At 38.3% G+C, this 17699-nt stretch overlaps 1 protein-coding gene across 1 annotated transcript in view; it reads left to right on the top strand.

Moving 5' to 3' along the window:
• Window positions 1–17699, top strand: part of GXYLT2 (glucoside xylosyltransferase 2) — a 91445-nt gene that overhangs the window by 23018 nt on the left and 50728 nt on the right. Inside the window, exon 5 of the mRNA XM_044912746.1 lies at window positions 1722–1853. Within this exon, the coding sequence (XP_044768681.1) occupies window positions 1722–1853 (132 nt within the window). The remainder of the gene's footprint in view (window positions 1–1721; window positions 1854–17699) is intronic.

Genomic DNA, 17699 nt, shown 5'->3' with positions numbered 1-17699 from the left:
TGATAAAAAAATAAATAAGGTACCCATCCACCAAAAGACATGAAGGAACCTTCAGTGCATATTGCTGTGTACAAGAAGACAATCTGAACAGGCTATATACCGTATGATTTCCACTCTATCACATTCTGGAAAAGGCAAAACTAAGAGATAATAAAATAATTAGTGGTTGTAGGAATTCAGTGGGAGGGAAGGAGGAAGGGGTGAATAGGTGGAACAGAGGAGATTTTTAGGGTGCTGAAACTATTCTGTAATGGTAGATACCTGACATTATGCACCTGTCAGAGTCCATAGAATGTACAACACAAAGAGTGAACCCTAAGGTAAGCTATGGACTTTACTTACTAACGTATTGATATTGGTTCATCAGTTGTAACAGACATACCACACTAATGCAAGATATAGGTAATGGGAAAGTGTGCGGGTGGGGGGAGAGAATGGGGGAAGGGTAGATGGGAACTCTGTGCTTCCTGCTCAATTTTCCTGGAAACATACAACTGCTCTAAAAAATAAAGCCCATTAATTAATTTTGTTATAATATTAACATATGCAAAGAAAATAATATATACTCACTGGAAGAGTTCTAAAGAACACAGAAGGGCGCCTGGGTGGCTCAGTCGTTAAGCGTTTGCCTTCAGCTCAGGTCCTGGGATCGAGCCCCGCATCGGGCTCCCTGCTCAGCAGGAAGCCTGCTTCTCCCTCTCCCACTCCCCCTGCTTGTGTTCCCTCTCTCGCTGTGTCTCTCTCTGTCAAATAAATAAAATCTTTAAAAAAAAAAAGAACACAGAAATAGAAACTTAGAAAATGAAACCACCACCACCACCACCTCCACAGGTGTCCACTTTTAACAGTTTAGTGTCGGGGATGCCTGGGTGGCTCAGTTGGTTAAGCGTCTGCCTTCAGCTTGGGTCATGGTCTCGGGGTCCTGGGATTGAGCCCCACGTTGGGCTCCCTGCTCAGCAGGGAGTCTGCTTCTCCCTCTCCCTCTGCCTGCCGCTCCCCATACTTGTGCTCTCTCTCTCTGTCAAATAAATAAATAAAATCTTAAAAAAAAAATTTTAGTGTCTGTCCAGATTTTTCTCTCCATATAAAATAACATGCATATATTTTCCCTTTAAGACAGAAACATAAGTTTTTTTTGCATTTTGCTTTTTATTTTTAATAATAAACATTTTCATTTATAATAAATTTTATAATAAATTTATTTATTTAAAATTATATAAATTTTATAATAAAATGTTATTTATAATGAACATTTTTCCTTGTCAGCACATATAGATCTAACTTTAGTTTAACTGTTACAATAGCCTGTGTATAGTTCTATCATAATTAATTTTCTCAATTCCTAATTATTGAGCATTTGATTTGTTCTCAAGGGTTTTTTTTTTTAAATTACAAACAAGGCTGTGTTGAAAGTCTTGTGCCTTTATCTTTTGGGGTTGGTTGTTCCCAATTTCCAAATTGCCCTCTTGGAAGTTTATTCAAATTTGTACTCCCCTTGTAGTGTTTATGTGCCAGTCTCCTAACATGCTTGACAACTCTAGATGTTATTTATTTTTCATCCTAGCCATAGTCTTTCATTCATTGAGCATTAATCATGGTGGTGAAGTTAGACTTTCTATGTAAGTTGCCTGAATAATTTCCATTTGAACATCCAGGAGCTTCAGGTGTTTTCCATTTCTCTGGGGCCTAATCACCTTCCCCTTGTCTTCCTTGTTTTTCAGTTACGACAGTGGCCTGACTCATATACAAAGAAGTTTGAGCACAGAATCTACCCCATCACGTTTTCGGTTGGAAACCCTCAGGAATGGAAGAAATTATTCAAACCCTGTGCTGCTCAGAGACTCTTTCTTCCGGTAGGAACACGAGCTTTTAATAAGATGCTGCTCGGGAGAGAATTGTTCTTGGAAACATGGTGAAATTAACTGGTGTGTGTTTAAAGACATTTTACTTAGAGCTGAGAATGTGTTTCTCTTGGATTCTGTAATTGATTCTCTTAGTCTTCCAGGTATAGAGGATCCTTGTGTTCAAGAAGTTATCTGTCCCAAAGATTGAGGGACTGAGAGCATCCAAAGCATGTCTTGGATTATGGGTCTTTGTGATTTTGGTTCTACATTTACTAGCTGTGTGAACCTCAGTAAATCCCCCCACCTTCACTAGGCCTCATGTTCCTCCAGAAGCTTGGCACATAGTTGGCCCTCAATAAATGTTAGCTTTGATTATTACTACTTCTCTTATAACCATAACCATTGCCAGATGCTAGGGAATAATTCAAAAGAGGTCCAGAGTTCCAGTTCAGCCTCTCAGTTTTGAATTTTTAGTTAAATATATTTGTTAGCTTTTTAAAAATCCTAAATAGAAAAATCACTGAAGATATATCAAAACTGGAATATCATGGAGCAAAGATGGCAGCTTTGACTTGTCAATTGCAGTCGTGACATTTGTGAGTGATCTGTACCTTCAGCAAATGTTTACCCAGGGCCCATTAGGTTCTAGGCCCTGGGTTAGTGATAGCAATATGGCGGCAAATGAGTCAGCCACAGCCTTGCTCCTTTAGAGTTTGAGCCTAGCATTGAACAGGTAATTGGAAGTATGATCTGTGTTGAAGTCTCATGGATATATGTAATTTGGGGTTCCATACTGGTCAGTGAGAGGTCATAGAAGGATCTTTTGGGACATGGCATTTATGCTGAGGCATGAACGCAGAAGAAGCAGGGATCACTGAGTGATAAAGGCCTGGTTGGTAATAAGAGAGAAGAGGGTACCAAGCAGATGGAACAATATGTTCAAAAGCCTGAGTTGGAAAGGAGCATGCTTGAGAAAATGAAAGAAGGTAGAGTAACCAGAAAATAGGATGACGTGGGATTAACGAGGTCCGCAGGGGTTGGATTGTCTGGTCTTTGTGTTAAGGACTTTGAGAAGCCATTGACTGCTTTCTATTATGCAAGTGGGCTGATCTGGCTTGTGTTTTAAAGAGTACACCCTAGTTCATTGCAGTATGGACAGTGGAATCACTAGGCCAATTAGTGATGATTTGAGCTATGTTGAGTGCCTTAAAAATGGATTCAGAACCTGACTGAGAAAGAGAATTTACCAGTCCTCACGACTAGCTTGTTGTAAGAGTTGAAGGGGAGTGAGGTGAGAAGGATTTCACCCAGGTCTCTGACCTGAACAACCAGTAAGGCTAATCTGTTTGAAATTGCCAATAATCAGCTATTGTGAGCTATGTAAAAAGGCACTTTGTTATGGTTCATCATACTCAATGGATGGTGGTCTTTGGAGAGATGGAAAAGACAGGAGGATGACCAGTTTTCATGGGATGAGATGCGCTTAACTTGGGTCATATTTTGATTTTGAGGTGCCTGGGAGATGGCCATGTAGAGAAGTCTTACCATCAAACCCTAAATGGCAAGTGGCCCTTTTAACATTTCCTACCCAGAACCTATGGGAAGACTGAGCTCAGCCTGACTGTACTCTTGGTACCTATCTGCACAGGTTTACTCACTCGTTAAATGACCTGTTTGTCACACGGCACAGACCATCATCTGAGATGGGATTCATTGCATAAAAGTGTGGGTAAGGACAGACTACCTCAAACTGAACTAAAATCTGTAGGTGGAAGATATAAAAACTAATTACCATTTCAGAAGATGAGAAAAAATGTCAGGTTTCTTCTTCCTGTCTCTGTTTTGGGGGGGGGAAATGTATTTAAAAACCAAAGTTACTATTGGAAAATTGTCTTTCCAATCTATGCAAAAAATATAAGCAACCCAGTGGAACCGCATTTGAATTTTCCCCTGACCTTGAGTTGTGACTTTATCACCACTATTAAAAAAACAAACCTTCTATGTGATGGTTTTCATTCATTCCCAGCTAAGTAAGCGTTCCATTTTGAATGACAGATGAGTGCTGGCATTCCTTATTTGCTTTTGATAATGGAAACTAGCCCTCCTTAAAAATAATAAAGAGAGATTGTGGTTGACAGGACATTTACCTTCTCCGAGTCATATATCATAACAGCAGATTATGAACACAGCATTTGTGGGCATCAGTAGAATGTATTAATCCTCAGAGTAATTTGAAATAAAGTCTAGGTGATGTTTTCCTTGAAATTCATCTCTGTAAAACCAAATCAAATGTATTGCTGAGGCAGCAGAGTGAAGATGGAGATCCCAAAATGCAAACATTCTAGCAAGTGGTAGGACAATCGGTTGAGAACCATAATCTCACCCATATTCTGAGAAGGTATCATCTACCCCAAGCCTGTAGAAAAAAAAAAAACAAAAAACCCTTCTCACATAAGATTTTACTACCAGAATAAGATCAGAGTGCAAGTCTGCAACTCAAGCTTATTAGATTCTCCAGTACAATTAGTGGAACTCAGATTCTACCAATTCATGAATTATGAAGTCCTAGAAACCAGTGGACATTTAATTTTCTCTTTCTGTGAATAATGTTCCAAAGAGCAGGACCATTATTAGTGCAAAGTAAACTGCAGGTGGCTTGTAAGCTCTCTAAGATGCATACTGCTCTCAGGTAACTCAGAAGCTTAAAGTATTTAAAACAATCTGCCAATTACAAATAAATCAAATCTGTTCATTAAAATTTATCCTAGAGTACTTTTCTCTTTTTCTTTAGTAACAGCCATAAAGCTTTCACTATTGTAAAAATAATTGTCATGAATTCACATCAACTCTCTTCCATTTATTTGGAATTAGCGAGATTTTTTTATGGATCTATACATTTTTGTTACACACTCTGCCTCCTTGATTCCAAAAACCACTAATTGTAGTTTTCTGGGGATCCTAGAGATATTCCAAACATGACAGAGATCACTGAATTGCAGAATCTTCAGAGACTTTATTGGCAAGCAGCACCCAGTATGTGGAAATACACATTAGGTTAAGGTGCTCTGTAAGTCTTATCCAGGGAGAAGGGCCTTTTTAAGCCAATTTTTTGTTTGTTTGTTTTTTGTTTCTTTTTTCTTTGTTTTTTTTATTTTATTATGTTAATCACCATACATTACATCATTAGTTTTTTATGTAGTGTCCCATAATTCATTGTTTGTGCATAACACCCAGGGCTCCATGCAGTACATACCCTCTTTAATACCCATCACCAGGCTAATCCATCCCCCCATAAATTCCAAGATTATAAAAATGTCTGATGTCTTTCCTGCTCCCAACACTTGCCATAAGCATCTATCTCAGAGGAAGGAGTTAGTGAAGAATATTGTCATGAGAAGTAGGATAAAATTGCTTACAGCCTTGACCTATACATTCTTCCTGAATTCTCTGGATATATCTATATTTCTAACAGACTCGACACATTCTTTAATATTCCAAAGGAGTATCATGCCAAATAAATAAAAATCTTAGATTACCTAGATTTTCTGCATCACATCAAGAATAACAATATATAGGGGTGCCTGGGTGGCACAGTCAGTTAAGTGGTAACTCTTGGCTTCAGCTCAGGTGGTGATCTCAGGGTCGTGAGATCGAGCCCCACATCGGGCTCTGCACTCAGTGTGGGACTATCTCTCCTTCACCCTCTGCCCCTCCCCCCCAATAAATAAAATAAATATTAAAAAAAAATAGTAACAATATTTAATCTTCCCTTTTTCCACTTATAGTTTGTTAAAGAGGTTTGTAACTAGTTCCAATATTTGGAAAACTATATGCTTACAAGAGATATTCTAATGAGTCAGCTGCAGGCTAATGGAAAAGAGAAGTTACCTAACTTATAAGAACTTTCTATAATTAAGGTCAGGCCTCTGTACTATTATTAATATTATAACTCAGCATTAGCAGTCAACATTGAGTCTTCCTTGGAACCAACCCTTTGGATGGCAACAACTATTGACAGATGTATATGAACATATTAAAAATCCTTATTAAGAGGAGCATCTATTAGAATCACCATAAGTGATGTCTCTGTATTTCATTAAGCATTAAGAGACCATAAATTATTGGGACAAAATGAGCTATCAAAAAGCTCAAATTACCCTAGATACCAGTTTTGTTGAACAAGCTTTCCATAATCTTTATCATTTACTCCCACACTATTAAAGGTTGACATTCAGGATATTAGTTACAACTCTTAGTTACATGTAAAAAACTCAACTCTAACTAGCTAAGGAAAGAAGGAAATTTTTTGGCTTTTCTGACTGTGAAGTCCAGATGATTCCAAGTGTAGGGCTGATCCAGGGACTCCCATGATGTCACCCCGGCTCTGTGTGTCTCTCCCTCAGTTCCTTGCAAGGCTCACTCCAGGAGCATAATGTTGGCTTGAAGCAACCTGAGATACAAATTCTAGAAGCTTAGTTTAGCAGAAAAAAGAGCAGGAAGGGTGGCTACTTCCAAAATGGTGGCAGAAGAGCTCTGTGGAAATGCTCCCCAGTGAGACAGGCATAACTGGTGAAAATTGTTTCTTTTAAAGATTTTATTTGTTTATTTATTTATTTATTTATTTATTTATTTATTTATTTATTTACTTGAGAGAGAGCGTGAGTGGGGGAAGAACAGAGGGGGAGGGAGAAGGAGAGGGAAAGACTCTCAAGCAGACTTCATGCTGAGCGTGAGCCTCACGATCCTGAGATCATGGCCTGAGCTGAAACCAAGAGTCAAACACTTAACCAACTGAGCCACCCAGGCAACCCTGGAGAAAATTATTTTTAAAGCAATTATCTAGAATCTTTGGACATTGCGCTGAGGGCCTAAGCAAATGAGGAAACAGATTATTCAAGAAAGTCTACTAATGTAACCAAGTCCAAGCTTGTTCTGCTCTGCATGACAGGCCCACAAGTCTAGGGGCAAGATGTTGGGGTAAGGAAAATGACTTTATCTGGAAAGCCAGCAAACCAAGGAGATACCGACTGTTGTCCTAAACAACCATCTCCCCTTGGCATGAAATTCAAGCTTCTTTTATGTTAGCAAAGGGGGGAAGTAAGAGGGGGTTGGAGTCAGAAGGTAACTGATGTCTGTAGTTATCTGAGGGAGGTTATAAAACTGGTTTATCCTTGGTCAGTTGATCTTTGTGTACAAGAATCTGGTCATGTCATTCTTGTAAATGTTAAGCATAGCATAGTCATTTCTGTATGTGCTTCCTTACCTCCTTGGGTGAGGTAGATTTTGGGTAGAAAACAGTTTTTGCAAATCTTAGCTGTTAGCAAAATTTCTCCGATGATTAACGTGCCTACATACAAGCATGGCTAAAGCAGAAGCAAGGGAAATAGAAGTACCATGAAGTCAGACATACTGGGTTTTTTTTCCCCTGATACACTAAAACTTGGTAAAAAAGAGGGAGAATCTGTGACATTTGAACCACAACCTACTCCCTCCATTTCCCCTTCCAACTCAGCATGATGGAAAGTCAGCTCTAGATAATTCAGTCCAGAATACAGGGATCCTTTTCTCCTGAGCTCCCGGTTGAGGGATATGGTATTGCCTTAGGAGGAGCAGGTCATCAGCAGTTCTCATCTCTGTATCACAGAGTTTAAGTTCCAGGTAATTGTGGACAAGGTTCTGGGGCTTCGTAATTGAGAGGAAGCTGGTAGCTTCATGAGAGCAACAAACTAAAATATAGGCTGGTTAGTTTATAAGGGAGAACCAGGGAAAGAGACAGATAAAAAGTGCCCTCTTGGTGGCAGAACAATGTTCAAAGACTGGCCTTAAAAATTAATCCTGCAAATGAGCCTAAATTTCATTGTATCAGATGAAGGAGCAATTTGTGCCTCAAAAACAATAGAGCAATCAGGTGGCAATTAGTGGAGGCTAATAGCTGGGTGTAATACCAACAGCAACAGACAGTTTAACAGAAAGATTAGAGAGTCAAAGATAGGTGATAAAACCACTGTCACTTCATGCCCAAGGCCGCACGCACTGAGGAACAACATCATAGGTTGCATGCAGTGGGTGAAAGGGACTTCACTAAAATAGTCCAGGCAAGATGCTAAACAAATAAATGAGCAAACCACATCAATAAGCCCTGTAGGTTGGAGTTGCTAAAATATATTATTTAACATATCCTAAACTATATTATCATGCTGTCATTTATTAACATGCTGAATATATTATCCAGATTTTTTCATCAAAAAAGTATGAGGCATTCAAAGAAACTGGAAAGTGTGACTCATTCACAGGAAAAAATGCAAGCAATGGAAGGTGCCTGTGATAGGACCCAGATGTCAGATTTAATAGAAAAAGACTTCACCCTTTTGGAGGCCAGACCTCGCCCTGCTCACTTGCTGGGGTCTCATCCCTGGGGGACACAGTACAGCCCTGGGGGTCTGCTGGTGTGGGCTCAGGACCTGTGGGCACTGGTCTGGTCCCTGAGGGTCTGACCAGGAGGGTAGGGGCACTACCACCACACAGGCCCCCATCCCTCCCCAGCTATGTAATTAAAAGCAGTCTAACACACATGTACACACACACACACAAAAGAAAAAAACTTCAAAGTAGCCGTTATAAATATGTTCAAGCAACAAAAGGAAACCATGCTTAAAGAAGTAAATTAATTAAGGAGGGCTCATGATGTGATGAGCACTGGGTGTTATGCACAACTGATGAATTATTGAACACTACATCTGAAACTAATGATGTACTATATGTTGGCTAATTGAATTTAAATGAAAAAAAGAAGTAAAGTAAGATATGATGACAGTGTTTCATGAAATTAAGAATATCAATAAAGTAATGAAAATTATTTTTAAAAAGACCTAGGTGGAAATTCTGGAGTTAAAAGGTATAATGATTAATGAAAAATCGTTAAAGGAGCTCACAGCAGATTTGAAATTAAAATAGAAAGAATTGGTAAATTTGAAGATAAATCAATAAAGTTTACTCAGTCCAAGGAATAGGGAAAAATAATGAATAAAATTGAACTGAGACTGAGAGAAATGTGCACCACGTCAAACACACCAGCATATGCGTGATGGGAGCGCCAGAAGGAGAGCAGAGAGAGAAAGGAATAGAAAAAGCTATTTGAAGAAATAATGGTTGAAAACTTGCAAATTTGATGAAAAACAATGTACACATCAAAGTTCAAAGAACTCTAAGATAAACTCAAAGAGAACCACATGCAGATAAATCATAGTAAAAAATCCTGAAAGCAAGAGACAAAGTTTTAAAAGTAGCAAGAGAAAAACAACTTGTTATATACAAGGGAACTCCATTAAGATTAACAGTAAATTTCTTGTTAGATACTGTGGAGGGCAGAAGGCCATGGGATGACATATTTGAAGTGCCAAAAGGTGGGGGGAAACTGTCTACCCAAAATCTTGTATCTAGCAAAACTCTTTTATTTTTTTTAAGATTTTATTTATTTATTTATTTGACACACACAGGGAGAGAGACAAGTAGGCAGAGTGGCAGGTAGAGGGAGGAGCAGGTTCCCCACTGAGCAAGGAGCCTGATGTGGGACTCGATCCTGGGACCCTAGGATCATGACCTGAGCTGAAGGCAGACACTTAACTGACTGAGCCACCCAGGAGCCCCATAGCAAAACTATTTTAAAAATGAAGGTAGAATAGGCAGTGCATCCAGCAGTCCTGCAGATCTGTCTCTTGCTTCAGCAGTGTTTGGACGGAACAGACCCAGGGTCACCCCTTCACCCTCTGACCACCCTCCAACCTTTTTTCTGGTCACAACCTTCAGAGCCATCTTCTCTGCCCCCCTTTGTCTCTGGGCCCAGCCAATACCCTATTTTGAGCTTCACTCCTTATTACCAACCAACCATGAGCTCCCAGATTTGTCAGTTATTCCAGAGGTGGAGGCTGCCGTCAGCTGCCTGATCAGCATGCATCTGCTGGCCTCCTACACCTACCTGTCTCTGGGCCTCTATTTCCACTGTGAAGACGTGGCTCTGGAGCATATGGGCCCCTTCTTCCACTAGTTGGCTAAGGAGAAATGAGGGCACTGAGCATCTCTTGAAGATGAAAAACCAGTGTGGCAGCCACGCCCTCTTCCAGGACTTGCAGAAGCCATCACAAGATGAGTGGGATAAGACCCTGGATGCCAAGGAAGCCCCCCTGGTTCTAGAGAAGAACCTGAACCAGGCCCTTTTGGATCTGTATGCCATGGGTTCTGCCCACACAGACCCCCATCTCTGTGAATTCCTGGAGAACCACTTCCTAGTTGAGGAGGTGACACTCATCAAGAATTTGGGCAAGGACTTGTCTAACCTGGCCCCCAAGCTGGGCTGGGCAAGTATCTATTCAAAAGGCTCACCCTCAAGCATGACTAAGAGCCCTCTGAAGCCCAGAAGCCTTTGAGGGACCCCTCTGGCATCCCCCTCATGCCAGGTTTGTGCCTGGGCCTCTTCCTGCAACCACTAGGCAGCTTTTTAACCACCCTGGGGCCCTCTCCCTAGCTATGGATGAAATGGAAACAATAAAGCTTTTTTGCAGGGGGAACATAAAGGTGAAATCAAGTCATTCCCAGTAAAGAAAACTGAGATAATTTGTTGCTAGCAGAACTGCCTTAAAAGCAATACTAAGGAAGTTCTTTAGGCTGAAAGCAAATGACTCCAGACAGTAATTCAAAATCACATTTTAATGAAGAGCATGAATAAAGGCAATTGTATAGAAAACATTATAATGAATATTTCTTTTTTTATTTCATTTTATTTTTTAAGATTTTATTTATTTATTTATCATTTATTTATTTATTTAGAGAGCACAAGCACGGGGAGGGGCAGAGAGAGAGAAACAGAGAGAATCTCAAGCAGACTCAGTGCTGAGCACGGAGCCTGACACGGGGCTTGATCTCATGACCCCGAGATCATGATCTGAGCCAAAATCAAGAGTCAGACACTCAACTGACTGAGCTACCCAGGCACCCCTTCAGATTTTATTTTTAAGTAACCTCTACACCCAGTATGGGGCTTGAACTCAGAACCCCGAGATCAAGAGTCCCATGCCCTACCGACTTGAGCCAGCCAGGCACCCCTATGATGAATATTTCTTATCCTTTACTCTCTTAATTGATTTTAAAAACAATTGTATAAGACAATATGTATATAACTGTATTGTTGGGACTGTAACATAGAAATGTAGTATTTTTAACAATAATAGCACAAAGGAGGTTGGAGTCGAAGAAAGTTGTGTGGAATAAGACAATGATACCAGATAGTAATTCAAATCCACAGGCACAAATAAAGAAAACCAGAAATGGTAGAAGAATGTTAATATAACAAACTCCATAAATATATCCTTGCTCTCCTTCCTCTCAGCTTCTTTAAAACACATACAATTACACGAAGTAGCAATTTTAACAATATATTATTGGATTTGTAACATGTATAGATGTAGTATGTATAACAATGACATCACAAAATGGAGACAAGAGAATAGAGCTGTATAGGATTAACATTTGTATATCTCATTGGAATTAAGTTAGTATAAATCTGAAGTGTATTTTATTTTATTTATTTGACAGAGAGAGAGCATGAGTGAACACAAGCAGGGGGAGTGGCAGGCAGAGAGAGAGGGAGAAGCAGGCTCCCCGTGGAGCAAGGAGCCCAATGCAGGCAGGGCTCGATCCCAGGACCCTGGGATCATGACGTGAGCTGAAGGCAGACATTTAACCAACTGAGCCACCCAGGTGCCCCTGAAGTGTATTTTAATAAGACATATATGGTAAGCACAGGAACAACTGCTAAGGAAAAATATGGTGAGAACAAATCACTAAATTAAAATGGCACATTAGAAAATATCCACTCACTGCAAAAGAAAGCAGCAAAGGAAGAGCAGAAGAACAAAAAACATGAGACATATTGAAAACAGAAAGGAAAATGACAGACATAAATTCAACTACATCAACAACATTAGATGAGAATGGATAAAACAATCCAATCAAAAGGCAGAAATTGCCAGAAATAGTTGATAAAAAAAAATATAATCCAAATATGTGCTATCTATAGGAGACACACCTTAGGTTTCAAAGATACAAATAGGTTGGAAGCAAAAGGATGGAAAAAGATGTCAATCAAACAGCAACACAAGAAAGCTGGAGTGGCTATACTAATATCAGACAAAATAGAACTGAAAAAAATTATTAGAGAAAAACAGGCACATTAAATGCTACAAATGTTAATCCGTAAAGAAGATATAACAATTATAAATATATATGCATCTAACAACAGAGCCCCCAAATACATGAAGCCCAAACTGACAGAATTGGAGAGAGAAATAGGCAATCCATCAATAATAATGGGAGACTTTAATGCCCCACATTCAATAATGGGTTAAACAATAGGTAGATCATCAACAAGGAAATAGACTTGAATAACACTTTAAACCAACTGGACCAACAGACATCTATAGAACACTCCACTCAACACCAGTGGAACACACATTCTTCTGAGTGCATATGGAACATTCCTGGGATAGACCATATGTTAGGCCATAAAACAAGCCTCAGTGAATTTAAAAGGATTGAAGTCATGCAGAGTATGTTCTCTGACCACAATGGAATGACATTAGAAGTCAATAACAGAAAGAAATTTGGGCAGCTCACAGATAGGTGGAAATTAAACAACACACTCCTAGATAACCAGTAGGTCAAAGAAGAAGTTACAGAAGACATTAGAAAATATTTTGAGATATGGAGGGGCGCCTGGATGGCTCAGTTGATTGAGTGTCCAACTCTTGATTTCAGCCTCAGGTCTTGATCTCAGTGTCATGAGTTGGACCTACTTAAAAACAAACAAACAAAACCAAGAAAATACTTTGAGATAAACAAAAATGAAAATATGTATACCAAAACTTATGAGAGCAGCCAAGGCAGTACTTAGATTGAAATTTATAGTTGTAAACTGCTACTTTACCAATGAGGAAAGATTCTAAATCAGTAACTTGACTTTATGCCTGAGACACTTTAAAAGGAAGGACAAACTAAATCCAAGCAAGAACAAGGAAGGAACTAGTAAAGATTGGAGTAAAAAATAATGAAGCAGAGAATAGAAAAAGAATAGAGGATAATCACAGGCCTGAGAGTTGATTATTTGAAAATATCAGCAAAATTGACAGGGGTACCTAGGTGGCTCAGTCAGTTAAGCGTCTGCATTTGGCTCAGGTCATGATCTCAGGGTTCTGGGATCAATCCCCACATCGGGCTCCCAGCTCAGTGAGGAGTCTGCTTCTCACTCTCCCTCTGCCCTTCCCCCCGCTCATGCTCTCTTTCTCTCAAATAAATAAATAAAATCTTTTTTAAAAAAAACCTGACAGGACGCCTGGGTGGCTCAGTTGGTTAAGCGACTGCCTTCGGCTCAGGTCATGATCCTGGAGTCCCGGGATCGAGTCCTGCATCGGGCTCCCTGCTCACCGGGGAGTCTGCTTGTCCCTCTGACCCTCCCCCCTCTCATGTGCTCTCTCTCTCAAATAAATGAATAAATAGAATCTTAAAAAAAAAAAAAACCTGACAGACCTCTAGCTAGACTGAGCAAGAGAGAAAAAGAAGACTCAAATTACTAGAGGCAGGAATGAAAGAGGGAAGATGAATACCAGCATTAGTGATATAAAAAGAATTGTAAAGCAATACTCTTAAGTAACTGAGTGGTAATTAAACTAAATGGACAACTTTGAATTAGTAATTTTTTTAAAAACCTTGAAGAAAAGTTCAGGACTAGATGGCTTCATTGGTGAGTTTTACCAAACATTTAAAGAATTAATACCAGTTCTTTCCAATCTCTTTTAAAAAAAAAAAAAAAAAAAAAAAAACCCAAACCAGAGATGTGCCTGGTGGCTTATTCGTTAAGCGTCTGACTCTTAATTTCAGCTCAGGTCATGATCTCAGGGTCATGAGATCTGTGTTAGGTGTGGAACCTGCTTAAGATTCTCTTTTTTCCCTCTCCCTCTGCCCCTCCCCCGCCTCTCTCTCCCTCTCTTAAAAATTAATTAAAAAAACAGAAAAGAAGGGAATATTTCCCAATTATTTACTAGGCCACATATTAACCTGTTACCAAAACCATACAGTGACATCACAAGAAAAGAAAACTACAGAGCAATTACTCGTGAATGTAGATGGAAAAATCCTCAACAAATACTACTGTATAGAATCCAGCAACTCAAAAAAGGATTTCACACCATTACCAAGTGGAATTTTTCCCAGGAACACAAAGTTGGTTTAACATGTTAAAATCAACTGATGTAATGTACTATATAAACAGATTAAAGATGTCATGAACATCTCAATAGATGCAGAAACAAATTTGACAAAATCTAATACACTTTTGTGATAAAAACATTCAACCCTAGGAATAGAAGAGAACATTCTCAACCTGATAAAGGGCATCTACAAAAACCTTACAATTAGCATCGTTCTTAATGGTAAAAGACTGAATACTTTACCTTTAAGATCAGAAAAATAGTTATATGCTCTCAAAATTTCTATTCATCATTGTATTGGAAGTTCTAGTCAGGGCATTCAGGCAAGAAAATGGAATAGAATGAACTCTGATTTGAAAGAAAGAAGTAAAACTATCTCTATTTTCAAATGGCATCATATCATATATAGAAAATCCTAGGGAATCCATTTGAAAAATGGTGAGAAATAATAAAATTTAGTAAGGTTGCAAGATACAAGACCAAGACACAAAAACAACTGTATTTCTAAACACTCGCAATGAGCAATCCAGAAATAAAATTAAAAAAACAATTCCATTTATAGTAACAAAAATAATAAAATACTTAATAAATTTAACAATACGAGTATAAAACTGATACTCTGAAAATTATGAGTTGTTGAAAGAAATTAAAGAGTGTAATCAATGGAAAGAGGGCTCATGTTCATAGGTTAAAAGACTTAATATTGTTAAGATGGCATTAGTCCTCAACATTGTCTGTATATTCAATACAGTTTTAGCAAAATCCCAGTTGGCTTCACTGCAGAAAGTGCCCAGCTGATCCTAAAATTCATACGGAAATCCAAGGGACTATATTATTAGTAAGCTTCTAGTCGGGCTAATTAAATAAAAAACAGAGAGGACACAAATTACTAATATTAGAAATGAAAGAGGGGACATCATTACTACAGATTCCTTTTGATGAGCATTAAAAGTATAATTTAAAAAGTACTAACATCTCCAAGACCACAAATTTGATAAGTTAAATGAAATGTATCAGCTCCTTGAAAGACACAAACTGTCAAAAGTCACACAAGAAAAAATAGATGATCTGAACAGGCTTATGTCTATTAAAGAAATTGAATCAGGGGTGCCTGGGTGGCTCATTCAGTTGAGTGTCTAACTCTTGGTTTCATCTCAGGTCATGATCTCATGTGTTCTGGGATTGGGCCTGCATTGGGCTCTGCACTCAGTGGGGAGTCTGCTTGAAGATTCTCTCCCTCTGCTGACGTGCATGCATTCTCTCTCTCTCTCTCTGAAATAAATAAATATTTTTTAAAAAAAGGAATTTTCAAAAATTGAATCAGTAATTAATAACCTTACAAACAAAAAACACCAAGTCCAGACAGGTTGGTGAATTCTGTCAAACATTTAAGGATGAAGTTATACCAGTTCTCTATAATCTCTTTAAGAGGATAGATGAAGAAGGAATCCTTCTAACTCATTCTGTGAGGCCACCATTCCTCTAATGCAAAATCAGACAGACATAATAAGAAAACTACAGACTAATAGCTCTTGTTAACATAGATGCAAAAATCCTCAACAAAATATTAGCAAATCAAATTTTTAAAAAGCATACAAAGAATTATACACCATGACCAAGTGGGACTTATCCCAGGTATGCAAGGATAGTTCAGCATTAAAAAGTAAATTGGTGTAGCCCATCACATCATCAGGCTAAAAGAGGAAAATCATGTGATCTTATAAATAGATGCAGAAAAAAAAATTGACAATATCCAACATTTATTCATGATAAAAAATTGTCAGTAAACTAGGAATTAAAGGGAACTTTATCAACTTGATAAAAACTATCTACAAAAAACCCTACAGCTAATTTCATACTTCATGGATCTTTAAAAGTAAGCTTTAGGATCTTAATAGGATAGGCATACTCAATATTGTCAAGATATCACTCCTTCCCAAATTGATTTATAGATTCAATCCCAATCAAAATCTCACCGAATTATCTTACGGATGACAACAAACTGATTTTAAAGTTCATATGGCAAAAGACTCAGAGAAGCCAATATAATATTGAAGGAGAAGAACAAAGTTGGTTGATTGATGCTACCCAACTTCAAGACTTACTCTAAAGCTATAGTGATCAAAACGGAGTGGTATAGGCAAAAGAATAGACAAATAATCAATGGAACAGAATAGAGAGCTTATAATTAGACCCCATAAGTATAGTCAACTGTTCTTTGACAAAGGAGCAATATGGTGGAACAAAGATAGTCTCTTCAACAAATGGTGCTAGAACAACTGGATATCCAAAATAATAAATATAGATGCAGATCTTACACACTTCACAAAAATTAACTCAAAATGGGTCAGATATTGAAATATAAAATGCAAAACTATAAAACTCCTGGAAGATAACATAGGAGAAAACCTAGATGGCCTTGGGTATGGTGATGGCTTTTTAAATATAACACCAAAGACATGATCCTTGAAAGAAAGAATTTATAAGCTGGACTTCGTTAAATTTTAAAACTTCTGCTCCCTGAAAGACATTATCAAGAGAATGGGAAGACAAGCTATAGACTGGAAGAAAATATTTGCAGGAGACATTTTTGGTAAAGGACTGTTATCCAAAATATACAAACCAAAATATACAAAATATTTTGTATACAGATATACAAAATATACAAAAGGACTGTTATCCAAAATATACAAAGACTGTTATACAAAATATCCAAAATATAAAACTCAACAATAAGAAACAAACAACCTGGGGTGCCTGGGTGGCTCAGTCAGTTAAGGGTCTGCCTTCAGCTCAAGTCATGATCCCAGGGTCCTGGGATCAAGCCCCCCATCAGGTTCCCTGCTCGGCCAGGAGCCTGCTTCTCCCTTGCCCTCTGCCTACTGCTCAGCCTACTTGTGCTCTCTCTCTTTCTCTGTCAAATAAATAAATAGATAAATAAAATCTTTAAAAATATTAATAAAGCCATTAAGTTAAAAAAATAAAGAAACAAACAACCTGATTTAGAAATGGACCAAAGACCTTACAGACCCCATACAGATGGCAAATAAGCATATGAAAAGATGCTCTATATCATATATCATCAGATAAATGAAAATTAAAACAATAATGAGATACCATTACACACACATTAGAATGGCCAAAATCTGGAACACTGACAACACCAAGTGCTGATGAGGGTGTGGACCAGCAGGAACTCTCATGCATTGCTGGTGGGAATGCAAAATGCTACAGCCACTTTGGGATCTACTTTGGTGGTTTCTTACAAAATGAAACTTACCCTTACCATGGGACCCAGCAGTTGCACTTCTTGGTATTTATCCAAAATAGCTGAAAACTTATGTCCACACAATAACCTGCGCTTGAATGTTTATAGCAGTTTTATTCATAATTGCGAGCAACCAATTCATAATTGGAAGCAACCAAGATGTCCCACAGCAGGTGAATGGATAAAAAAACTGTAGCACATCCAGATAATGGGATGTTATTCAGTGCTGAAAAAGAATTGAGCTGTCAAGTCATGAAAAGTCATGAGGAAACTTAAATGCATATTACTAAGTGAAAGAAGCCAATCTGAGAAAGCTACGCACTGTATGAT

This window comes from Neomonachus schauinslandi, chromosome 1 (assembly GCF_002201575.2).
Source record: "Neomonachus schauinslandi chromosome 1, ASM220157v2, whole genome shotgun sequence".
Taxonomy (NCBI): Eukaryota; Metazoa; Chordata; class Mammalia; order Carnivora; family Phocidae; genus Neomonachus; species Neomonachus schauinslandi.
Note: the sequence above shows the minus strand (reverse complement) of the source record. Positions and strands in the feature narration are given on the sequence as shown.